The 25,562-nt window shown below is 48.1% G+C and overlaps 1 protein-coding gene across 1 annotated transcript; it reads right to left on the bottom strand.

Moving 5' to 3' along the window:
• Positions 1 to 418: 418 nt before the first annotated feature.
• LOC118586913 (TRAF interacting protein) lies at positions 419 to 25,358 on the bottom strand. The gene is made up of 15 exons (XM_036192360.1): positions 24,554 to 25,358; positions 18,462 to 18,519; positions 17,878 to 17,961; positions 15,477 to 15,516; positions 14,425 to 14,552; positions 12,677 to 12,771; positions 12,131 to 12,244; positions 11,418 to 11,505; positions 10,779 to 10,868; positions 10,099 to 10,187; positions 5,188 to 5,343; positions 2,877 to 2,925; positions 2,044 to 2,193; positions 1,898 to 1,948; positions 419 to 1,685 (listed from the first exon to the last, which is right to left on the bottom strand). Exons 1-15 carry the CDS (start codon positions 24,649 to 24,651, stop codon positions 1,563 to 1,565), a joined length of 1,413 nt encoding a protein of 470 aa, XP_036048253.1. The 5' UTR covers positions 24,652 to 25,358; the 3' UTR covers positions 419 to 1,562.
• Positions 25,359 to 25,562: the final 204 nt, after the last annotated feature.

Raw genomic sequence — 25,562 nt, 5'->3', positions numbered from 1 at the left:
GTCAGAGAAGCAGTAACTCCAGCTCCCATTCTCAGCCACTGTTAGAGTTGTCTCTGTTAGTTTACCTATTCTAGACTCTTCCTGGAAGTGGAATCACTGAGTAGCTGTCTACCTCACTTTTCCATTTATGTATCTTGACTTCTTAACCTATAACCTAGTCCCACCACTAGGTGGTTGGTGCCAGTGTCTCATTGCACAGAACACATTGAGAGGATGATTAACCTAAGGCCACTCAGCATGTGCTCGCAGTCAGCCTCTGTTTTCAACCAGATGGTACAATTCCCCTGACTAAACCTCTTTGGCTCATTTCAGCTCCAAACAGGCTCAGCACCTGTAACTGTCTAAGTTACTTTCTGCTGTGATAAAATGCCCCGACAAAAGCAACTTAGGGAAGAAAGATTTTATTTGAGCTCACAGTTTCAGGTTACAGTCAATCATTGCAGGGAGGTCAAGGCAGAGGGTGGAGCAGCGGTCACACTCAGTGAAGAGCAGAGAGAGTGCACCCATTCTTGTGCTCAGCTCACTTTTTCTGCCCTTAAACAGTCCTCTGCCTAGGGAACGGTGCCAACTTACAGTAGGCTGGTCTTCCCACCTCAATTCACATAACCAAGATAGTGCCCACAGACATGCCCACAGGCCAACCTCATCTAGATCTCATCCAGAGGCCCTTACCAAGTGATTCTAGATTGTGTCTCCATCCCCAGACAGCTTGAAGCTTCTCTAGGTTACCTATCATGTGGCTGGATGCCTTCAGCACGAAGCAGATGACGTGCTAAGGAAACAGGAACACTCAGTCTAATAACGGGAGAAAGGTGTTTCGGCAGTCTTACCCAGGCAAGAAGCCAGTAAGGGAGAAGGTGCCCCAGGCTGAGACTAAAAGCTAACAGCTTGGTCATTGTTGCTTGCTGAGTTCCCCGAATGGACTGGAGCTCACCCTGTTCACTCACTCACTTTGCTCATAGCCCAGACTTCAGGGATGCCATTCTTGCTAGGGTCTTCCTGTGGCCTGTGAGAAAGCCAGGCCTGGAGATAAAACTACCGGCTCTAAGTCTAGGTGGCACTCAGCTTTAGAGACTCATACCAATTTTCTAAAGTCTTGGTACAAATTTACACACTCAGAGCCAGGAAGAAAAGATGCCTTTTTATTTTACATGGAAAACTTCCCCACTTCCCTAACATCCCCTAGTTCAAGCTCAGATACACTGAGCAAGACGCAGCTGGAGGCAGGCAGAAGTTTAGGCTCGCCTGCTTAGGAATCCTCCAGCACTATCCTCTAGAGTCACATGTGACCCTTGTCTATAAAAACAGAAGGAGCCCAACCATATCTGGTTGTAGCTCTATGCAAAACCCTGCAACCGGAAGCAGGTCCTGCTGACCGGAACTGTAACCTGGTCATGTCAGCTTCCAGAGGTGAATCCGTGTGGTACAGAGCAAGGCGAACACAGAAGTACAGTTTCTGCTATCCCTCTTGCACTGTCCAGGAGAGGAGCCATCTCCCAAAACACTCCTGGGTTGGCAAAGATCTTGGCCTACTAATTGGAGGACATGACTCTGGTCACTGCTCACTGCCACAGGAAGGTGTCCAGCTTGGGTTGGGAGGAAGAATTCCCAGTCTTTATTCTTACTTTCTGCTTACTCTTGGCCTTGGGCTTAACAGGCATCGGCCGGATAATGGCTGTGTCTGTCTGGAAGCAATGTCAAGGAAGAAGCTTGGAGAAGGGACTGGAAGGCAGGGCAGGAAAATCTCAGACCCAGGGTCAGGAAGCACAGATATATTGAACAAGGCACAGTTCTGCCCATCTTAGGCTATAGGCACTGGCAGTGAGGAGCCTTCGGAAACAAGTGAGGGCATGGTGTATGCCCCTTAGCTCAGGCCATGGCCACAGAAAAAGGATACAGGCTGGATGAATTTTGTTCGACCTCCAAGCCCATCGAAGCCGACTCTTACCTAGGGCAGAAGGAAGACATGAGTGGATCAGGAGAATGGGCTGGGGCGCTGACTGCCTTGCTCCACCCAGGAGGCCCGGTACCTGCGACCCTTACCGCATCTGTGCTGCAATGGGAACCTGTAGCGGTCCTGGTGGGCTGTTTCTGAGCCCGGACAGCATTCCGGATGAAGAGAGGGAAGGCACCAGCCAGTTCCTCGTCTAGCTCTCCTACACAGCGCTGACCACCCAGTGAGAGGTGGGACTCCTGTTGGGGTAATGCCAGAGTCAGACATGATGAGCTAGACAGCAGCATAGGACATGGGGTAGTGGCGGTGAGAGAGATCTGGTTATCAGCATATCTGGCCGGGTGGTGGTGGTGCACACCTTTGATCCCAGCACTTGGGAGGCAGAGGCATGGATCGCTGAGTTCGAGGCCAGCCTGACCACAGTGAGTTTTGGGACAACCAGGGCTACACAGGTTTGTCTTCAAAAACCCAAAACCAAACCAAAAATAAAAAAAAAAAAAAAGAGAGAAGAAAAATCAGAATATCGGACAGGAGGCAGAGGACAATGCATTAGGGCTACAATGAGGGCTCTGAAGTCTTAGTCCTGGGCTAGTGAGGGGACCTGAGCATAGTTTGCACTCTCGGAAAGAGTTTTTATTTTTCATTATTATTATTATTATTATTATTATTATTATTATTATTATTATGTATACTGTGTTCTGCCTGCATGTATGCCTGCATGGCCAGAAGAAGGCGCCAGATCTCATTACGGATGGTTGTGAGCCACCATGTGGTTGCTGGGAATTGACCTCAGGACCTCTGGAGGAGCAGTCAGTGCTCTTAACCTCTGAGCCATCTCTCCAGCCCAAGTTTTTCTTTTTCTTTGTTTTATTTTGTTTTGAGATGGTCTCACTATAGTCCAGGAGGAACCCCCGGGCCTTACCTGCTTGGAGACTTTAGGTGTCTTCTTGAGGATGTCTTGCACAGGAGAGCTGCAACAGTGAGATGAAAGCAAAAGCAGGTAAGCGAGAAGAGGGCCAGACTCGGCACATGGCCTTAAAGGAGCCACTGTGTGGCGTGGCTGCCATGGTGGCTAGGCTTTGGGCAAGGTGCCTCAGTGGTCTCTACCCTGTACAAATCTGTGAAGAGCGGGAAAGCAGTGCCGGGGTCAGGGTCGACCAGACCATGTCCCAGTCTGTGGCTTCATTTCAATGCCCTCCAGGTTCCTGGGCTCTCACCATGTTCTGGTCTACCCAGTGCTAGGGAGCCCAACCAACTTACTAGGCACAGGAGGCCGTGCACTCATGCCCTCCCACGGGCAGAAGCCGTCAGATGAGCCCAGGCCCCACCCTCAGGAAGACCCAGTAAGGCAGTCTGCAGAGTGCTCCCAGAGTCCCTATAGAACCTGGGCAGGGAGGGCCTATGGCACAAAAGAGCATGAGCCGAGTTGTGGCGTTCTATTCTTTTTTTTTTTCTATTATTTTTAAAAAAGATTTATTCATTTATTATGTATACAGTATTCTACTTGCATGTATGCCTGCAGGCCAGAAGAGGGCACCAGATCTCACTGTAGATGGTTGTGAGCCACATGTGGTTGCTGGGAATTGAACTCAGGACCTCTGGAAGAGCAGCCAGTGCTCTTAACCTCTGAGCCATCTCTCCAAGCTCCATGGCTTTCTATTCTTAGTGTCAGAGCTGGACACTATTTCCATTTAATTTCTGGGACCCTAGCAGCTAGATACCCTCTCCTAAGGAGTAGGAGCAGGGCCTGCTGACTCTGTGTTCTTCTGCTTGTTTCCCTAACCTGTAGTGAGCCCCCATGATGACCAGAAGAGACTCTCCACAGTTACAAGCCTGGCTCTGGTGAGGCTAAGCCAAGTGCTCCCTGGCTCCTCACAGTCCCTGAACACGGTGGAAGTGTTTCTTTTGTCTTTGTTTCCTCCCTCCTTCCTTCTTTGCAGAACTGGGATTGAATTGAGGGCCTTCAGTTTTGACAGCTGAACAGGAAGCGACAAAAAGGAAGCCAGAGTAAGGAGCTGACATTGAGGAACTCTGGCTGTAGTCCCCATGACTCAGGCTTCTCATCGCCCAGGCCTGGCCCTCTACTACACGGTGTTAAGCCCAGCTGGCTTGCCCTCTCCTTCTCTTTCATAGCACTGCCTAATACAACAATTTCTTTCTCTTATATCCAAAATCTCCCATTAAGATTTCCTTAGAACAAGAGAGATGGCTCAGCAGATAAAACTGTTTGCTATCAAGCCTGTTGACCTGACTTTGATCCTTAGTCTCCACATGGTGCAAGAAGAGAAACAACCCCCACAAACTGTCCTCCGATCTCCACATGCATTCCACATACACACACAAAAATAAATAAGTGTAATTTAAAAAAATATAAAGAGCCGGGTGGTGGCACATCCCTTTAATCCCAGCACTTGGGAGGCAGAGGCAGGTGGATCTCTGTGAGTTTGAAGCCAGCCTTGTCTACAAAGTGAATTCCAGAACAGACTCCAAAGCTACAGAGAAACCCTGTCTTTAAAAAAAAAGGGGGGGGGGGCTGGAGAGATGGCTCAGAGGTCATGAGGTCAATTCCCAGCAACCACATGGTAGCTCACAACCATCTGTAACGGGATCTGGTGCCCTCTTCTGGCCTACTGGGATATGTGCAGGCAGAACACTACATTTAAAAAAAAAAAAAAAAGTTCCCTTACTGGAGTAGCACACCTATGTATATGAAGGAGCATGGTTGTCTTCACGGTGACACACACACGTGTGCCTGGCCAAGGAGATGGCGTCCTCCTGTTCCCCAGTTCCACTGCACGTCTAGAGCAAGTCCCACCTGCCCCCCCCCCCCCCAGGTCCTCAAGTCTACCAACATGGGCTCTTTCCATGGGTGGTAAGGTCATGGGATCTATGGTTTGAGATGGTCTGCATTAAGCATGAACCTCAGAGGCACACACTGGGAAAAATTCAGAGTCCCACACTCAGGACTCCGGTGGGCAGGCATTCAAAGTGCTGGGATACCAGTCCAGACTGCCCCTACTGGGACTAGAGAATTCACAAGACGATGAGGATGAAAGCAACAAGCAGAAGGACTGTACAGTGTGCACTTGGGTCAAGAAGAGGAGGAGGTATCGTGACCCAAAGCTGCATCCTACTGAGCCGCCTCATCCCACTTAGGGCTCTCAAGGCAGGACCTACAGATGGCTTAGCTACTCCCCACCAGGTTCTGGGCACTGCCAGGGACCAACACTCACTGTGCCCTCTCCAGGCAGAGCTTCTTGGGGTGGCCATGCTGGGAGCTGGAGGTCTGGACTGGAGGGGTATCTACATCAAAGGTAGCATTGAGGTCAATCTCATCACTGAAGGATGGCCGGTGGAGCCTTGGGTTCAACATCTCCACGGGGGCTGGGCTGAATGAAGGTAGAGATAATCTTGTTACTTGGGACTGCAGCGACAACCCAGAGAAATCACAGCTCCTCAAGTATTAGAGGCAATTCATCTTGGCCCAGTGAGATGGCTCAGCTGGTATAAAGACTACCATTTCCAAGACTGAAGCCCTGAGTTCAATCCTCAGAACCTTCAGCTCAGAGTTCAAGGCTAGCCTGGTCTCCAAAGCAAGTTCCAGGACAGCCAGGGCTATACAGAGAAACTCTGTTTCAGGAAAAAAAAAAAAAAAAAAAAAAAAAAGAAGCAGCAGCAGCAGCCATTCAGCCATGTTACCAGAGTGATACAGATATGAGGATGTTACTGCTTAGCACAGCAAATGGTATGCTAGTGGTCTGGAACTTCAGGAGTTGACAGTGATGGAGACACTAGATGGTGTTCTCAAGAGTAACTGTAGCAACATGGAAAAATACCCACACAGTCAATTTAAAAAGCAATACAAAAGCTAGGTGTAATACACACACCCCTATGGTCTCAGTAAAGAAGATCATGAGTTCAAAGCCCGCCTGAGCTACGTAAGTTTGAGGCCAGCCTAAGCTATATATTGAGGCTGCCTAAAAGAGAAAAAGAGAATATAAAAATATATGCACATACAAGCTAGGCATTATGGCACACACCTGTAATCTCAGCCCTCACGAGGCAGAGGCAGGTGGATCTCTGAGTTTGAGGCCAGCCTGGTCTACAGTTTGAGGACAGCCTCCAAACAAAACAAACAAATACATATGTACGTACAATCGCATGACCTGGTGTACCCTATCCTCCATACACCTCCCACGGGAAAAAGACTCAAAGGAAACGCACCCCGTGTCTAATAGGCTCTGCAGTTAAGCCCCTAGTTTCCCAATTCTCTACCTTTTTACTTTTATGAGGGGTGGCGCTCACTCTTAGAAAACTGCAGCCGGCCAGACCTGGCAGTACTCTCCAGCTTCTAAGGTCTGAGGAAAAGTGTAAGAATTGGCAGGCCAGTGCTAAGGACACTTCTTCCAAGGATTTCCCTTGGGAGCTACACCTCAGCCCTGTGCACACTGAGTGTGCAGAGTGGAGGAAAGAGAGCTGCCTACAAATCTGGCTGGAAAGCACTCTGGGAAGCCCACATCTCCCTTCCTTCATCAGTTCTGTTCTGTGGTTGCTTACCAACTTCCGCAAGTTTAGGCAAGGAAGGAAAGGCAAACTCGGGAGACAGGTCCAGCCTGGCAGAGTGAAGCCACTTTACTATCGGAGGGCTCAGGCAAGGTTTTCTATTACCATCCCCCAGACCTTGCCCAATGGTACCCATGGCACACACTCGGCCTAGGCTCAAGCCAAGCTGGACTTCTTTTCATGTGCTATCTACTACACAAACTCAAGATTCGGGAGGTTCACACTGTCTCTCATTCCAACGTAAAGCTCATAAGGACATATTTCTTGTCCTCTCAAACTGTTCAAACTGTTCCTGGATAAGCTCTTCCTTTGCGAATATTAGTCTGCTTCCTTTCCTTTCAGGGGCCCACTTCCTTTTATCCATAACTTGGCATGAGGAGGGAGAGCCTAGGGTTCTGTGGTTTCTCCTTCACTACAGTGAAGGCATGGCTTGAGACACTCTCAGTGACTCTATTACCTCTGAGACACTCACCTATAGCCAACTTACACAGCTTCATGTCAGAGGCCTCAGGGAATGAGGCAAGAGACTCAGAGCCCTCTTTTCTAAGGCAGGACCAAAGCCTAGCTTGTGTGGCACAAAGGCTGTCAATTTCTCCTCCATGAACTCACAGCTCCTATCAGTCCTGCCATAAATGAAGGTCTCCCCAGATCCCAGCAGCCCAGAATTTAGGAGTCCTTAGGGCCCTTGAGAGAGATCTTCCTAATACCTCCTTGATAACTCCCTTTCCTCTGATCTGTACCCCAGTGGGCAAAGGACTGTGGGCAGCCTTCCAACTTCTGAGGGAGGGAAAGGGGGGAACCCTTGGAGCTGGCCCACCTTCCTCCAGCTTCTCCCCAGACCTCACAAGGCCAGGGCTGGCAAGGCTACGAGCAGGGCTGGGGATGTTGCTCAGTTGGCATAGTGTTAGCCTAGCAAGTATGAGGGAGGCCCTGGGTTCAATCCCAGATCTACATAAATCAGATGTGGTGTAGTACAGGCCTATATTCCTAGCACTCAGGATGCAGAGCCAGGAAGATAAGGAGTTCAAGGTCATACTCAGCTACATAGTGCATTTGAGACCAGCCTGGGCTATATGAGACTGTCTCAAAAAGATAAAACAATAAAATAAAATAAAGAGATATGGCCCAGAGGTTAAGAGCACTCATTGGCTGCTCTTCTAGGGGTCCAGTTTAATTTCCAGCACCCACATGGTGGCTCATGATCTGATGCCCTCTTCTGGTGTGCAGACACATATGCAAAGCACCTGTATAAATAAGTAAATCTTTAAAATAAGATGACAGAAGCAAAGGGTAATCCCACCACAACAATGAAACAGGCATCAGCAATAATACCCAGAGCCAGAGTCTTCCGAGAGAGAGAGAGAGAGAGAGAGAGAGAGAGAGAGAGAGAGAGAGAGAGAGAGAGAGAGAACACGGCCAGGGGAATGTGAGCCTGACACAGAAGCCAGAATTCATAAAGTGGAGGCTACGAGGTATTAAGTAAGTCTGAAAACTGAGGCCCTCAGAGTTATCTTCCAGAAACATTTCCAACAGTTTCTACTGTTCCGAGAATAAAATCTGCACCTACAAGGCTGACTTATAAAAGCTGGCAGCGAGTTGGGCTCAAGAGGATGGGGAGGGCTGGCATGCAGCAGGCACACCTACTATAGGAGCATGGAGCTCAGAGGAACCTGGGAGTAAGGAAAATTAGTAAAGCAGGTGTGCAAAGTCCCTGAGAACCAGAGGTGGTCCATGTGCTCATACTTCCTCACTGTAAATGACAGGCACCGAGGACAACCTGGAAGGACCCTGAGGTTCATGGAGTAGAAGCTGGAGGGAGCACCATCAGGAGACTACAGACAGACTAGAGAATGAGTCTGTACCCCAGCCTTGAGGCAGCTTGGGTTCCTAAGTTTTTTCTACTGTGGATAGTTTCTGAGACCATCATTTCCCCAAGGTTGCATACTATACCTATTTAAGCTCTTGACAAGACCCTCCTGTTACATGGGACTTCAGAGACAGCATGGCCAATGCCTGGGTGAGGTGGGAGGAGGAGCAGGAACACAGCCTACTGGGTTATCAAAGCCAACCCAACACTGGACATCATGGCAGATCGTGCATCTACCACAGTCCACAGCCCCCAGTGCATCCTAAACTGGAGCAGGCAGGTAAGTCTGGCTCCACAGAGGATGCTGAGGAAGAATCATAGCTGACGAGATGGCGAGAGGGTAAGGGTGCTTGCTGCACAAGTCTAGCAACTTGGGTTAGATCACTTCAACCTGCTGGGCGGTGGTGGCACACCTCTTTAATCCCAGCACTCGGGAGGCAGAGGCAGGCAGATCTCTGTGAGTTCGAGGCCAGCCTGGTCTACAGAGTGAGATCCAGGACAGGCTCCAAAGCTACACAGAGAAACCCTGTCTCGAAAAACCAAAAAACAAACAAACAAAACATCCCTTCAACCCATGGAAAGGTGAAAGGAGAGAAATGGAGTTGTGCTCTGACATCCACATGCACACTGTGACACACTCAGCCACACATACGCACACACACACAGACAGTGCAAAGTGGTCAAAGACGACAATCGAAGTAGACCCGTGGCCTCCACACGCACACAAACACGCTCACTCTCTCGCAGTGCTCTCTGGCTGAGGAGGCTGGCCAGAGCCTCCAGTGAGGAAAGAGCTGGGGCAAAGGCAGAAGAAGCAGGAAGAGAAGAAGTGTTCTCTTACGGTTGGCTGTGACACGCAGGATCCTACGAAACCACATCCATCTAAACCAGATCCATGAATGTCCCAAAACACAGTAGCAAGGATCTGAGATGTGGCAAGTCTGGGGCACAGTGCCCAGGAACAAAGTGGAGTGCTGGAAGGCACTGAACGCGTGAATTTCACAGGCGGGATGGGGAGGTGGAGGGTGCATAGTGATTTGCCAAAAGATATTGGAAAGTGATTTAAATAAAACTGTGGGTCATTGACAGGAGATTTTAATTTGGTTCTCCTGCTGGGGTCCTCTAGCAGGCAGAAGACAGCCTTGAGGATGTTCTTAATCAGCCTGTTTCTGTGGAAAACACTCAGGAAGCTTAACTTGTCCTGGCAGGGACACCAATCCCTGGGTCTTTGGCTCCCTCTGCTGGCCACCTTAAAGCGCACATTCCTGAACTGGAGGGGGCTATTTATTTATTTATTTTGGTTTTTCGAGTTCCTGGCTGTCCTGGAACTCACTTTGTAGACCAGGCTGCCCTTGAACTCACAGAGATCCCCCTGCCTCTGCCTCCCGAGGGCTGGGATTAAAGGTGTGCATCACCACTGCCCAGCTGAGCGGGGGGGTTGAGAGTGAGTGCTTTCACATTTGTTTCAGAAATGGGGGCAGGCAGATGCATGTGGTGAGAAACTCCAGGATACACCAAGACAGTCAAGGCTCCTGCTCCATCCTCAGACACTTCAAAGGCCTTCTCTGGCCTTTCTTTGTCAGATCCCAAATTTTCTCAAAGCTGTGGGATGGCTTTCTGGCCAGAAGGTCCACAAACACATCTATCCCACCAAAGCCAGGCATGAAGGTTCTCTCGGCTTATGATCCTGTGTCACCCCAGGAGGCGAACAAACCTCTCAAAAACCAGGCGGCTGACGGTCTCACTGGCCACTGGAGGCAGGTTCAAGGTTCCCTGCAGCATCGTTAGCTTCTTTCTTAGGCTCTAGAGGAAATAAAGAGAAGAAAGGCTGAGGTACCAAGGACAACACCTGTGTGAAGGGTACTGGGACAGAACAAGGACTGAGTGCCCAACACCAGCCTTCGGAACTCCTCTTTGGTAAAGCCCGTGCTCAGGCGATTAGGAACCTCAGAGGCAAGAACTTGGCAGATCATAAAGGAAGATCCATGGTGCTGTTGGCCCTCTGCTGAGGAGGCACAGGCTGTAGGTCAGATGAGGATCAGGGCACATACCCTGAACCCACCTCCCTGACACAGGAGGATAAAAAGAGCCCAGGGGTTGGAGAGATGGCTCAGAGGTTAAGAGCACTGACTGTTCTTCCAGAGGTCCTGAGTTCAATTCCCGGCACCCACACGGTGGCTCATACCCATGAATAATGACATCTGGTGCCCTCTTCTGGCGTGCAAGGTTACATGGAGGCAGAATGTTGTATACATAATAAATAAATAAATCTTAAAAAAAAAAAAAAAAGAGCTCAGAGCTACCACCCGTGACTGGGACTCAGGTTCTCAGGCAGAATCAGCCTTGCTCCCACTCCTGGAGGCACAGAAACAACCCCTCGTCTCCCCTTCTTACCGTGATTTCCTTATCAGCACTCTCTAAGTCCTTCTGGGCTGACCTCAGTTCTAACTTGGTCTGATCCAGCTCAGTGCAGACAGTCTTCAACTATAAGAAAGGACAAGCCAGTGGTACCACATGTCCCGCCCCTACCTGCTGCCACCCAGTGGATGGTCAGGGTAGAATCTAAAAGAGACGTGAGGGAAACCCAGACCTTTGGGGATAGGCTCAACTAGGCGTCCATACACAGGGCTGCCTGGGAGCAAGGCTCCTCTCTCTATACATTGTAGCCTACAGAAAAACCCTATACACCGCAGCTGGCCCAAGAACCTTCATATTTGGGATGGGGTACAAAACAGGCCTCTGAAGCTATCACACTTGAGGACTGTGTTCTCCAAGCCAGCTAAAATGTGCCTAGGGACCAAGATGAGCAAAGGGTAGCGTGTGTGTGGTGGGGCATACCTCCATTAACTCCCCCTCCCCAAGTGCACAAGCCGCTGTGTCAGAGACAGTGCACAGTAAAAAGCAGTAATAACTAGTGTCTTCAGGCCCCCATGCCAGCCCACTGTGTCAGCCTGGGTGGCCTAGCTCAGGAGACCCCAGCGAGCTCAACAAAGGAAGAGCCATGCCTCCTTCCTTCTGCTCCCATTCGGGTACCTTGCTCCTAGAGGAGGCCAAGTCCTTCCTCAACTTGTCAGCCAGCTCCCCTGAGGCCTTCCGTGCTTCTTTCAGATTCTCATACTCTCTGCAAAGTGGCCATGAGGAGAGATGACAGAACAGGACACCCTGATGTCATAGCACCAACCTAACAAAGGCCTCCCTCCAACCCTTAGCTCCTCCTCCTTCTCCTCCATGTGAGGTCAGGAAACAAAACTGTTCTCTCTTGTCACCTGCAGGAACTGTCTTAGGAAAGTATGCAAGAAGCTCTGGCCTCACTAGGGGGCTCCCTACACCCCCGAATGGAGGCATTTTGGAGTCTCTGTGCCTGTCAGTCAAATGGCTCCTTTCGCCCAACACTACATTACCATAATGAAGAACATGGACAGTCTCTTATCAAAGCCAGATACAAGGTCAGTAACCCTGCTGACGGGGAACAGACTCCAGATAGCATGGGGGCTCCCAGCTGAGAGCTGCTGCAGCTCCTTAGGAACAACACTTAGAGCCCCACTCTGTTCCCTCGGCAACTCTAAGGCAAGTCTCCACCTTCATACAAGAATGTGGAAGCTGGAGAGGCCTCCAAAGCGCCCGAGAGGGGAGTTCACCCTGTGACAATACGGTTCCAGAACTTGCTCCTTCACACCACCTGCTTCACAGAAGACAGCAGCAGAGGCATGGCTGGGGAAGCCTAGCTGGTTCCTGGGCTTACATACTTCTTGAGGGACACGCAGTACACAGCCAGCTGCTCCACCGCCGACTGTCCCACGCCCATGTCTCGGATCATCTCCTCCACCTCAGACCGTTGGCTCTGGAGTAGGTGCTCAATTCTGAAACACATTCCCGGCCCACGGCATTTGAAATCTGGAGGCTGGTGGTTAGTCTGCCTCCCTTTGCCGCCGTTGCTATGGCAACAGCCTGGGCTGCTAGGATGCTTTAGCAGGTGGGTGTGCCCAAGGAAAGGCTCCACCGCAGAGCTGAGCTCAGCTCCAGGGATGCTGCTGAGGAAAAAGAGGTGCTGACAGAGGACATCAAGGTCAGGGGCTTCTGCAGAGAGGCTCCTGGAGGCAACAGGACAAGGAGGACAAGAGTACCCTAACAAGCCCACAGAGGATAAGAAAGGAAATCTCTGCCACAGGCACCTGGACTTCTGGGCCAAAGGTGGGCAAACCCCATTTTCAGCTGCAGTCCTGAGAATTACACCCCCTTTTCCAGGGGCCCCCAGTGTGAAAGCACAATACAGAAACCAGCTAGGAACTCACTGCTCCATGGTTTTCATCTTGCTCTTGAGGCGGCGGGCCTCCTCCCGAGCTTGCTTGGTCTCATCCTGCTGCTGTTCCAGGAATTTCATCTGCTTCTGAAGAGCAAGCACACCCATGCATCTTCTTGGTGCTTCTCAGAACCATGGCCACTGAGAGCTATCTGTACCGTGTCTTTTGTTTGTTTGTTTATTTTAAATAAAATTTATTTAAATCTATTTTATGTGCATTGGTGTGAAGGTGTCAGATCCCCTGGAAGTGGAGTTACAGACAGTTGTGAGCTGCCATATGGGTGCTGGGAATTGAACCCGGGTCCTCTGGAAGAGTAGCTAGTGCTTAGAACTGGTGAGCCATCTCTCCAGCCCCTGGTTTTGGTTTTTGACAGGGACTACCACACCCAGGTTGTCTATGAACTCACTATGTAGTCAAGGATGACCATGAACCCCTGATCTTCCTGCCTCCACCTCCTGCTAGGAATATGGGAGTATATCTCCATACTTAGCTTTTAAAAATGCTGATAAACATATCTCCAAATTGTAGGATATAAACCCCCTGAGAGCCCCTCACACTGACCTATTCTATGTTCTGTGTGTGTGTGTGTGTGTGTGTGTGTGTGTGTGTGTGTGTGTGTCTGTGTGAAGTGCTGGGAATCCAACCCAGTCTTTGAACTATATATCCCTCACTTAGCCTACGCTTTTGTTACTAAGAGACTTCAGGACAGTTGTATCCTCACCTCCGGAGATATGCCTTGCTATAGGTACAGCTCAGTGGCTCAGGCCTGCTGTGGGCCACCAACACTCTATGGTCTGGGTCTCATGGTACATGCTTGCTATACTATAGCTGAAGAAGCCAAGAGTACCCTTATCTCATCTAGACACATGGACAAGAAGCACCAGGCTAGGAGAGCCGGCCAGGAGCTGTCCTCAGTGTGAGACCACTCCATCTCTGACCTGGGAATGCCATCAGAGATTATTCTGCAACCTGGTGCTAGTTTGCTTCCTCCCACTGGTAGGCCATGTGATACAGCTCAGCTTCCAAGCCGGAACAGAAAATGAATATCCTAGGGCCTTGTCTGTTCATAAGGATGGCTGCTATCCCTTTCAAATGGCACCCAGCGAGGGCTGCTCCTGCCTACAAGACTAGAATATCAATCGTGAGTTCAGATCAATCGCCTCATGGCCCTCGGAGAGCAGGAGGCTCACGAACCTAGGCTGATACAAAATTCATCTGGGTCTAGGCTTGCTTGCTCTACAGCTTTGATCTGCTCGGTCAGCTCAGCGCAGCGGACTTCAAAGGCCTTTGCTCCTCCCTAGGATGCTGTTTGATCTGGCTCCAGAGAGCAGCCCCGCCAAGGACTGGAGTCCTAATGGAAGATTCTTCAGACTGGCCTCATCAGTGGAGTAGGAGCCACTTTTAGAAACGTTGATCAGGCCCTCTGTGAAGTGTTGGGAAGGCCTTGTTATCTGGTACAAAATCTACAAGCACAGCCATTACCGCCCCTTGTCTTATGGGCTTGATGGGTATAGTATGGAAGGGTCTTGGGAAGAAGAGATTTGCCTTCACCTTACTACTGTATAAACAAAGGCAATGGCGGAGGCAAACTAGAAGATATGATTGGAACTGTGAACCTAGGCTGGGTGTGGCGGTGCACGCCTCTAATCTCTGCACTTGGGGAGGTAGAGGTAGGTGATCACTGTGTGGTCCAAGCACAGGGCTGTGGCTATAGCTCCCCATTGACTCTGAGGACTTACTTTCAGAGTGGAACACAGCATCTGTGTCTTGTCTAGGGCATTCTGCAGGGACTCCACAGTGGCATTGCGTTCTTCCAATGTGTCCCGTAGAGTGTCGATAATGGACTGGCTGTCCCGTTTCTCCCTCTCTGGAGTGGGGGAGAGGGGAACAAGGCAAAGGCCCATCCATGCATGTCAACCTTAACCCCTGAATTCAAGCACCTTGTCCCTTAGCCAGGTAAGAACAAGATGCAGGCCAGAAAGCTGGGTGGCTTGCTTCTCTCTCTGTCAGACACCAAGAAAACTAAGCTAGAGCTTTTGCCTAGGAGACAAGCTCTCCTTTTCTTTCTTCCTTTCTTTCTTCCTCCCTCCCTTCCTTCCTTCCTTTCTTTTTTTGGTTTCTTTCAAGACAGGGTTTCTCTGTGTAGCTTTTTTTTTTTTTTAACCCGTCCTGGAACTCACTCTCGAACTCACAAAGATCCACCTGCCCCTGCCTCCTGAGTGCTGGGATTAAAGGTGTGTGCCACCACCACCTGGCTGACAAGCTCTTCTTTTTCCTGCTTGAACTATTTGGGTAGATCTCACACTTCCCCACTCATGTAGGTCTAGTTAATTCATTGTTACAGAACTCAAGCAAATCCCTGTCAAACTCAGCATCTGAGCCCTGAAGATACAAACTCATCAGGTAGGACCCCTCCCAAAACTGCTCCTGGGTAGGAAGTTCCAAACAGTGAAAAGAGGCAGTCTTGGCCTAGGCAGACAGCTTGAGTCAGTTCCCCTCTGCTTTTTGGCTAGTTATAAGAGGTAGCAAGACAAAGGAGGATGGCTGGAGGCTTTCCCTTTAGACCCCTTCCCTCCAATACCCAAGTCAGGGACTTCTCAGAGCCTCTTGACACTTGTTTTTTGTTTTTCGAGACAGGGTTTCTCTGTGTAGCTTTGCGCCTTTCCTAGATCTCACTCTGTTGACCAGGCTGGCCTCGAACTCAGAGATCCACCTGCCTCTGCCTCCTGAGTGCTGAGATTAAAGGCGTGTGCCACCACCGCCCGGCCTCTCTTGTCACTTGTTAACTTACCTTTCTGGGAAAGCTGGGCTCTGATACTGTCCAGCTCATTCTGCAAGACAATACACACAATAAGCAACAGGAGCACATTACAGCTAGTCTCCATCCATATGACACCCCCTAATGCTGCACAGAGTCCCAGGATCAATGAAGACTATTGGTCCAGGAATGGACCCAATATACTTCAAGGCCAAGCCAACAGAGATGCACATTATTTTATGTCAATGGGTCTTTTTCTTTGTTTTTTTGAGACAGTGTCTCACTAAGTAGCTCAGATTGTCTGGGAACTATGTACACCAGGCTGGCCTTAAACTCACAGAAATCCACCTACCTCTGCCTTCCGAGTGCTGGGATTAAAGGCATGTGCCATCACACCCAGTATGAGACATTTTAAAAAAGGATTTATTTACTTTTGGACTGAAGAAATGGCTCAGCAGTTAAGAGCACTGGCTGCTCTTCCAGAGGACCTGAGTTCAATTCCCTGTAACCATATGGTGGCTCATAACCATCTGTAATGGGATCTGGCGCCCTCTTTTGGCCTGCAGGTGTACATGCAGACATAGCATTCACATACATAAAATAGATACATCTTTAGAAACAGATAGTTTTTCTTTTATGTGGATCAGTGTTTTGCTTGCATTTATGTCAGGGCACCATGTCTTCACATTGCCTGCTGATACCAAAAGGCATTGTCAGATTCCCTGAAACTGGAGTTATAGTCTATCCTCAGCTGCCATGTAGATGCTGGGAATCAAACCCTGTCATTGCAAGAGCAGCCAGTGCCCATGAACCCTGAACCATCTCTCCAGCCCCTTGCTGAGCCTTTTAGGTAAGATGCAGGAAATGAATCCCACAGGAAGTGAAGCATGGCCTGCTGGTCGGTTGGTCAACAGCAGAAGCTTCCGGGGCTCCTGGCCCTGCAGCGGCCTCACCCTCTCAGAACATTAGCTGCACTCACCAGGGACACAGAACAGAGATGGCCAAGCACTGAACCACCACTAGTTCCCTTCGTCTTAGGCTTTGCCTGCTCCAGTCCACCTCGCTCCAAGCTCCAGGCCGGCTCTGAGAGGCTGGAGTAGAAGTGGATCCAGCTCCCACTTGGGAGTCTAGAGAACTCACTGTCCTTGGGAGCAAGAGATGCCTATAGCCACAGTTGGAGAACAAAGGTTCTTACAGCACACTTTCAGGCTTAGGCAAGTGTCTACTCTGGAAGAATCCAAGCACACTTTCCTCCAGATCACTCTTTAAAGGTTAACAGAAAGCTCAGAATTTCACAAGACCAATAGTAAGCCCCCGACAACCAGCCTCTCTGCCCAGGACTCTAGGGGGTAGAAGCTCCCGGCAACTGGGCTGGGCGGTGTAGACCAAATAACTGGGACTGGAAATGATAGATAGGTAAGCACATGCAGGGGTCTGCCTGAGAACAGACAGCGCTGCTGCACAACTCCCCATGGTCTCTGGCTCTTTCCACACCTCAGCAGGATGCCTTCGAAGTCCTTGCTCCAAACTATTCAAGATGCTGCCTCCCTGTCTCACAGAGTTGGCTCTGAAAGCTGAAAACACTGGAAGCTGCCTTTGTTGTCTTCATCACAGGGAAGACACCTCTTAAAACCGGGAGCAGTTACCATGACGATGAACAGGCTGACTCCAAACACAAAAGCTCAACCATTTTGAAGCAAGGAGGTTCCAAGGACATCACAACACCCGGGGCTAAGGTCAAATGAGTTGTAATCTGACAGATTCCTAGCAAATTAACCCTTAGCATTCAGCAACCACTTGTAAACCCCAACCCAATTTTCCTCCAGACATTCTGCCAATCCAGCTCCCTCACACAAAACAGAAGGAAATTTTAGATTTGGAGGGGAATGGGAGAAGCACAGAGGGCAATCTGGTTATTTCCCCCCCCCCCCAATAGTCTGGATTTACACCTGGGCTAGAAATCTTGATTCCGGAGGCTTTGTCCTCTACGGCTGGGCTTGGAAAGGCCCAGGCATCTGCCTTCACACCATGTTCTCCATCCAGGCAATTTTGAGGCACAGCTAGGTTAAGGAATGGTGGAGTCACACATCTTCCCTGACTAGTGAGAAATGGAAGAATTTCCTAATGTGTCACTAACTGTCCAGCAAGAAAGTGTGCTGAGCAGGAAGGCTCTAAGTCCTTTATAATGCTGGCCTTCGGTCCGAATTGCCCTGAAGGCCCAAGGAGAGATCTCATAGTCATTCAATACCAATCCTCTTAGTGTATGCCTCTGAGGACCATCTCAAAGCCACCTGCCCTCACCTTGATAGCTCTACCAAGCCTTTGCTTCACAGGCCTAGCTCCAGCTACACTTTAGGCGTCTTCTCTAAGTGGAAGTGAAAAGTGAACTCCTAGAAGGTTTGGAATTCAGTAGAATGAGATAAATTCTGGGTACCTTTAAGAATTCTGCATCCAAGACACTCTCCTCTTCCTGGGTAAGGTCAAAGAAAAGCTTATTGATAATACTCTTTTTGCCAACCTGGGTGGGAGAATAAGACAGAGAATAACGGTGGAGTGAGGTCAGAGGTGATGAGGAAAGACTGAACTTGACTGCCAGCCGTGTGCCAGGTCTGCTCTCAGGCCTGACTTTTCAGTACATATCCTTTTGAGTCAGAAGACTTCATTTCTACACGTACCCAGAATCAGGACTGCTGGTCTGCTGGTGGCTGAAGTCATGTCACTGCAGACAACACTTAGGGGTGCTTAAAAGATTCTTCAATGCTATGCACAGGGACATTGGTTAAATATTAAGGGAGGCCAAATATACACACGTGAAGACTGGTGGGAAAGTCCATCTTCCGGCCACCCATGGGGTATAAGCAAGCCTCCAGAGGGACTCACAGGCATTTGTGATCAGCTGGCCTCAAACTAAGAGAGTCAAAAAGGTCAGAGTATTTCTGTCTCAGAGATGTTCCCCCATCCCTGTTTTCTGGAAAGAAGAGGTCTTTAGCGGAGACACCCACACTCCATCATTCTTACCTGGATCCTACACTGTGGGCAGGTCCGACTTGGTGCCGTCTCAAACCACTGGATTAGGCTACAATGAAAACAATAAAAGACAAGTAATCCTGGCATGGCATGGCAGCAGATGCAGGTCACACGGCCACTGCTACTGGCTCCTCTCTGACCCAACACGTGCCTGCCTGCAATGACAGGTTGTCACTTCCTTACGACTGCACAGTGCTCAGCAACAGGCTATGGCTGGGGGCTTGAAGGCTTGGCCAAAGGCTGTTCTTTGTAAGTTGGGCTGCAGAGTATAGGTGGCAGACAAGGCTCAGAGTCTCTCAGGAGACGAACTTCCGATAACAACCTACTTTAAGTTAGGACTCTAAGGGCTACACTCTCAAGTAGTGGTAAAGCAAGACACAGCCCAGATTTACATAATTTATCAGCACGGTCCAGCAAAACTCAGGTCTTAAATGTTAATTGAAATAGTTTCCTGTGGGTGTGGTGGTACCTACCTGTAACCCTAGCACTAGGCAGGAGAATCGTATAGAGACTGGGGCAGACTTCTTCACCCCAGGAATGAGAGACAAAAACTCCTCTTTGAAAAGTGATACCATTTCCTATGTCCAAATCTTTCCTATAAATACATTTAAAAAAAACTACAAATACATTCAAAGACCACATACAACACAAAATTAAGGCTAACCAGGCACAGCGGAATAGTTAACTAAGAAGCATATTATCAATGAATCATTAAAATATCATGAAGAAATGTTAGTCACATGCACAAAAGCATGTTCTGTATGACCTCATCTGTATAAAAGGAAAAACAGGCAAAGTGGTACCTTTATGTGTGTGTGGGTGCTGGCAGGGATAATCAGAAGTGCACGTGAGATTTCAATGCAGATAATATCCTCTTTCTTCTGCAGAGCTGGAGAGCTAACCTGGGTCTATGCAGGACAAGTGCTGTACCACTGAGCTACCCTCCCAGTTCTATGCCATGCTTCTAGATCTGAGTTCTGGCTGCACAGGTGGGCTGGATTTGTGATGACCCTACAAGCAATGTGCTTTTAGCATGTGTACACACGTGAACCAGCATGAATGAACCTTTAAGACACTATGTTAACGAAATAAACCTGTCACAAAAGACAAACTGTACTTAGAGAAATCGAGTTCACCGAGACAGACAGGACAACGACAGTTTCCTGGGCCTTGGAGCAAGAGACAACTGGGAGTCACCTCTGAAGCAGCACAGCATTCAACTTGGGGAAATATGAACATCTTTAAAGCAGGGTGACAGTTGCATAAAGGTGAATGCTTAACGTCACTGAATTATATAGCCTTCCACTGGTCCACATCACCAACCCTAAAATCATTACGATGGTGATTTTTATAATGGACACAGTTAGCCACAACTGGAAAAAAAATAAGCCAAAAATCAATGTGATGCATGCAGTACTTATCAGGACATCAATCATGAAAAAGGAAGGATTAGGAGTGTGGCTGTCAGTACTTGCCCAAGGCATGTGCAAGGCCCTGGCATTTTAGACAAGTTCTCACTATGTAGCACAGGTTAGCTGTGTGTGTGTGTGTGTGTGTGTGTGTGTGTGTGTGTGTGTGTGTGTGAGATTTAGCTCAGAGGTAAAGCATGGGGTTAGTATATACCAGGCTATGTGTTCAATGTCTAGCACTAAAAATAATAAAATCAGCTTGGGCAAACACAGAGAGATGTGAGAGAGAAATAGAGACAGAGACAGAGAGACAGAGAGAAGAGAAGCAGGCAGCTGTTGTGGAAAATAGTATGCCAGGTCCCATACTAACTAAATATAGAATCTCCATATGCCCCAGTCTTTCGGCTCCCAGGTATATATTCTAAAGAACTGAAAACAAAGGCCCAGACAGGTACTTGTACAGCAGTTCATAGTAGTATTATTCACAGTAGCCAAAACCTGGAAATACCTGTCTATCAACAAATGAATGGATAAACAAAATACGGTATTTTCATACATACAATTAAATATTGGCCACAACAAAAATAAAATTCTGATACATGCTATGAGATGGATGTTAAAATTATTATGCTAAGTGAAATACATCAGACTCAAAAGGACAAAGAATAAAGACTACCGACATGGGATGCCAAGAATAGGGAACTCAAGGGCAAAAGGTACAGTAGAGGGGCTCAGGGACTAGGAGGAGAGGGCCCAGAGAGTTAGCACTTGATAGGCAATGATAGAAATAGCCAGATGACAGAAAGTTCAGATAACAGCTGAAGGTATACAACCATCAAATCCACACTAAAAATGGTTAAAATAGTGCCAGGTACAGTGGTACACAACTTTAAATTCTGTACTTAGGTGGATCTCTGTGTTCAAGGTCAGCCTGGTCCACATAATGAGACCTTGCCTCAAAAGAAGAAAAGTTAAAAGTTTTTTTTTTTTTTTTCTTAGAAAGTTAAAATAGGGCCAGGCAGTGGTGGTGCAAGCCTTTAATCCCAGCATTCGGGAGGCAGAGCCAGGCAGATCTCTGTGAGTTCAAGGCCAGCCTGCTCTACAGAGCGAGATCTAGGACAGGCACCAAAACCACACAGAGAACCTCTGTCTTGAAAAACCATAAAAAGAGTTAAAATAGCCAGGCATGGTGGTGCATACCTTTAGTCCTAGCACTAGGGAGGCAGAGGCAGGTGTGAGTTCAAGGCCAGCCTGGTCTACAAAGTTCCAGGACAGCAAGGACTGTTACACAGAGAATACCTATCTCGAAAAACCAAAAAATAAAATAAAATAGCTAGTTATATGTAATATATAGTACAATAGTAATAATAATAATAATTGAGCCAGGCTATATATGGGGCTATACGACTGTAACCTAGCATGAGAGTCTAAGCTTGAAGCCAGCCTGGCTACATAAAATGATAGTAGCATTCAAAAAAAACAAAAAACAAAAACAAGGGCTTAAGGCTGGAGAGGTGAAACACTGGCTGATCTTCCAGAGGTCCTAGGTGATTCCCAGCAACCACAGAGCAGTTCACAACCATCTGTAACTCCAGTTCCAGGATAGCTGACACCTTCTTCCAAACTCTACAGATACCAAACATGCTCATGGTGCATACCCACACACTTAAAATAAAGCAAAAACCAACCAACCAACCAACCAAAAAAACAAAGGCTAAGGATGACTCTCAGAAGAAAGGTCAATGGGGGACTGGAGATGTAGCTCAGTGGTAGAGAACTTAGTTTAAATTACAGCTACAGAAAACAATTAAATAAGGTGGTGGAGGCAGGAGACAGGAGCTATTCTGAGTAGTAAAATAAATAATGATATAAAGTTCGTAACTGGGCCTTTAATCCCAGCACTTGGGAGGCACAGGCAGGCAGATCTCTGTGAGTTCCAGGCCAGCCTGGTCTCCAAAGTGAGTTCCAGGAAAGGTGCAAAGCTACACAGAGAAACCCTGTCTCAGAAAAAAACAACAAACAAACAAACAAACAAAAAAAAAGTTCGTAACTGAAAGCCAAGATAAATACCCATGAGTCCACACTGTAAACAACTGAATAAATAGAAGAAACTACTTTTCATTCCTGGTTGATTGTGAACTGGACCTAGTAACTTGCTCTAGAAGACTGTAAGAAAAATAACTTTATAGTGGAAAAACTTGGACAATACTAACTTAACCAAGGAATCTAAGTTAATATCCCCAAAGATTAGTCATATTGATGTAACTGCACACCCTCAATAAGATGCTAGGAGAAGGGCACCTCACCACTATGGTAGTCTCCCCTAAACCCAAGTCTAATCATAAAAAAAATGAAAAGGGGGCTGGAGAGATGGTTCAGCCATTAAGAGCACTGGCTGCTTTTCCAGAGGTCCTGAGTTCAATTCCCAGCACCCACATGGCAGCTACAAGTGTCTATAACCTCAGATTCAGGGGACCTGACACCCTCACAAGGACATATATGCAGGCAAAAACACCAATGATCATAAAATAAAATTAATTAAACAGAAAAGAAAACAGTACAAACTCAAACAAAATAACTGACCTGGACTCTTCAAAAGTGTCAAGACCATTAAAACAAATGAAACAACAAGATCTGGCCAGGCACTGGTGAAGCATGCCTTTAATCCCAGCACTCGGAGGCAAAGGCAGGTGAATCTGTGAGTTCGAGGCCAGCCTAGTCTACCAAGTGAGTTCCAGGACAGGCTCCAAAAGCTACACAGAGAAACCCTGTCTCTAAAACAAAAACAAACAAACAAAAAACAAAAACAAACAAACAAACAAACAAAAAACTACCAACAACAAAACAACAAGATCTACAAGAAACACCAAAGCTGTCACAGACCAGCGTTGCTGAGATAACAACTGACTGTATGGTAACTGAGCCTGGATCCTAGAATAAACATATGGGCACTAATGAAAGAAAACCCCAGTAAAACTCAAACCCCAGAGGATCAGAGTATTGTACCAGTGTTAATTTCTTAGTAAAATGTTAATACCGGAGAACTTCTGCAAAGGGCACATAGTAACTCTCTGTACCATCATTTAAACTATTCTACACAAAAAGTTCATGAACTGGGAGGCAAAGGCAGGCAGTTTGAGTTGAAGGCCAGCCAGAGTGACATAGTGAGACCCTGTCTCATTAAAAAAAAAAATTTATTCAAAATACATAGGGCAGGGAGGGCTTGGAATATAGCTCAGTGAATAGAGTGCCTGCCTCACATGCTCAAAGCCCTAAACTCAATCTCTAGCACCATATAAACCAAACATGGATGGTACACACTTGTCATTCCAACACTTGGGAGATGGAGACAGGATGATTAGGAATTCAAGGTCATCCCTGACTACACAGTAAGTTCAAGGCCAGTCAAGGGTACATAAGACGTCAGTGGAAGCCATGAGTAGTGGTACTCACCTGCAATTCCAGCACTCAGGAGCCTGAGGCAGGAGGACTGCCACAAATCCCAGGCTAGCCTGGGCTACACACCAAGTACTAGCCAAGCCAATACTACATAGCAAGTTTCAAAAAGTGCTGGGATTACAGGTGTGTGCCACCACCACCCAGTTTTGTAACTGTGACATTTTAAATGCAAAGATTATTATATCAAATTTTTAAAGTCAAATATTCTTTCAAGAGACAGACCTAAATTGCAAATACACAGGAAAGTTCCAAGTTAAAAGTTAGAGGGAAGTAGGTGATGGAACGTACTTGTAGTGGTAGGATTGGCTTCTAACAAATGGCTCCCTGAGCATGGGGCTCGGACCATGCAATACTGAATTATGTGTTTTTCTTTCTGTCTTTTAACACAAGGTCTCAGAAAGTCCAGGCTCTATCTCACTATAGCTGAGACTGCTCTTGAACTCCTGGTCTTTCTGCCTCCACATCCTCAATCCTCCCCTACCTTTACAGGAATATGCAACACTTCTGACGGTAACATTGGTTTTAAACAAAGCTTTGGAAATAAGGGATATCTAGCAGTGTTCAGGGTGCTGTCACACTTCCTGCTTCTTGGGTCCTTTTGCCCCCACAAACCTCCCACTATCCCAAAGGACCACACTTCTGCCTTATTTTCTCTTTTGTTAGGAGCTTTGAACCAGCCTGTCCACAGTTGCAAAGGGACCCTTTTCCCACTCACAAGACAGTTGAGCGTCAGGACCCCTTGACAGGAAGGCACTTCCTTGCCTTCCCAAGTCAAGCCGAGTTTGCTGGAGTGGCGAATATATAGGGTTGTTTGGCCAACGAGATGTTTCTGGATAGAAACAATCCAAACGATCAAGCAAGCCACACAGACCCTTAAGGGTTGCCAGAAGCCTATTAGGTTGCTTGTTGAGTCTCAAAGAAATAAAACGGCTCGTTAATGCGGTAAAAGCTCATCTCCGCTCAGACTAATAAAAATTTTAAAGTCACAATTCTTTGCGCAGGTAATACAGAGGCACCCATCTCTTCACCATACCCCCGGGCTGCTATCACTTCCACCTGGCCCACTTCGGCCCAGGCTGGAAAGCTTCCGGAGGCTCCGCTAATGGCATCACCTTTCTGAGTTCCGAGGATGGATTGCCTCAGGCCGGACACCCCATAGCTTCTAAGTGGTTCTAGGACACGCGCCGCCAGGGACCCTACACCGCTGTCACTCACCATTGCAGGTGAAAAGTGTGGCCACAGTGGATGGCAGCCACGTCGCGTGAGTGATCGAAGAAGTCGGAGCAGATAGTGCACAGGGCACGAATGGGCATGATGGCTCGACTAAGTGATCAGAATAGCCCGGGAAACTGCCACAGATACAGCTTGGTGGCCGAACCGCCGCGGCTCCACTTCCTTCAAATTTCGCTCCACCGCAGGACTTCCGGTACTGAGCCGGAAGTTATGACAACAAACCCATGGCTGAGCACTTCGCTCTGATTGGACACACTTCGGGGCGGGGCGGGGCGGAGCGCGGATAAGCCGCCCGCTAGCCGTGCGGAATCCTGGGACTTAACACGGTACCTCTTGGGAATCGCCTGGGAGTGGATTCCTATTTCTACCAGTAGTGCCCTGCAATAGACTGGGGCGGAAAACAGTGACGCTGCAGGCTGATCCCTATCCCTGCTAAACTGAGTATTGTGTCAAACTAGAGCTGGTGCGAAGCAAACCAGACCTCTTCTCGCTGCACTTTGGGACAATCAAATAGACCGACATCCCAAGGAAAAGAGATGATGGCCCCACGGCTATGGAAAGTGATAGACCATGCTCTAATAGGCAGCCCACAGTTCCCAGACCAAAAGAAGGCCCCCACTTTCTCAGCCTTCTATTATGAATGGTCTTGGAAAGATGAACACATTAAAATCCCAACCCATCAAAACACTACACTAGCCTTGGCTTTATTCAAATATGACCTAATAATCCTCAAAATTAGGTAGCTACTAGGGCCAGTAATTTAGCTTTTACCTCCCAGGTTCCTCATGCCTGGCAATGTAGGATAATGACTTTGGAGGCACAGATGCTTCAAAGACCAGGAAATAGCAAACCCTCTTTATTATTCCCACATCAGATAATTTAAAGTCCTCCCTGAGAAAGCAACCCAGGTGAGTTCATCAAAGCCCGTCTGAGCTGAAGCAAGTCTCCTAAGGGATTTTTACGATATAGTTAGCAGTATTACTCCCCCAGA

This window comes from Onychomys torridus, chromosome 7, assembly GCF_903995425.1.
Source record: "Onychomys torridus chromosome 7, mOncTor1.1, whole genome shotgun sequence".
Lineage (NCBI taxonomy): Eukaryota > Metazoa > Chordata > Mammalia > Rodentia > Cricetidae > Onychomys > Onychomys torridus.
This window is presented reverse-complemented; position numbering and strand designations above follow the sequence as displayed.

Coding starts and splice junctions, on each gene's coding strand:
- LOC118586913 (XM_036192360.1), bottom strand. CDS start 24,651: ATGCCCATTCGTGCCCTGTGCACTATCTGCTCCGACTTCTTCGATCAC. Junction 18,520..24,553: donor CACACTTTTCACCTGCAATG/GTGAGTGACAGC, acceptor TTTTCATTGTAG/CCTAATCCAGTGGTTTGAGA. Junction 1,949..2,043: donor CCCATTGCAGCACAGATGCG/GTAAGGGTCGCA, acceptor CTTCTGCCCTAG/GTAAGAGTCGGCTTCGATGG.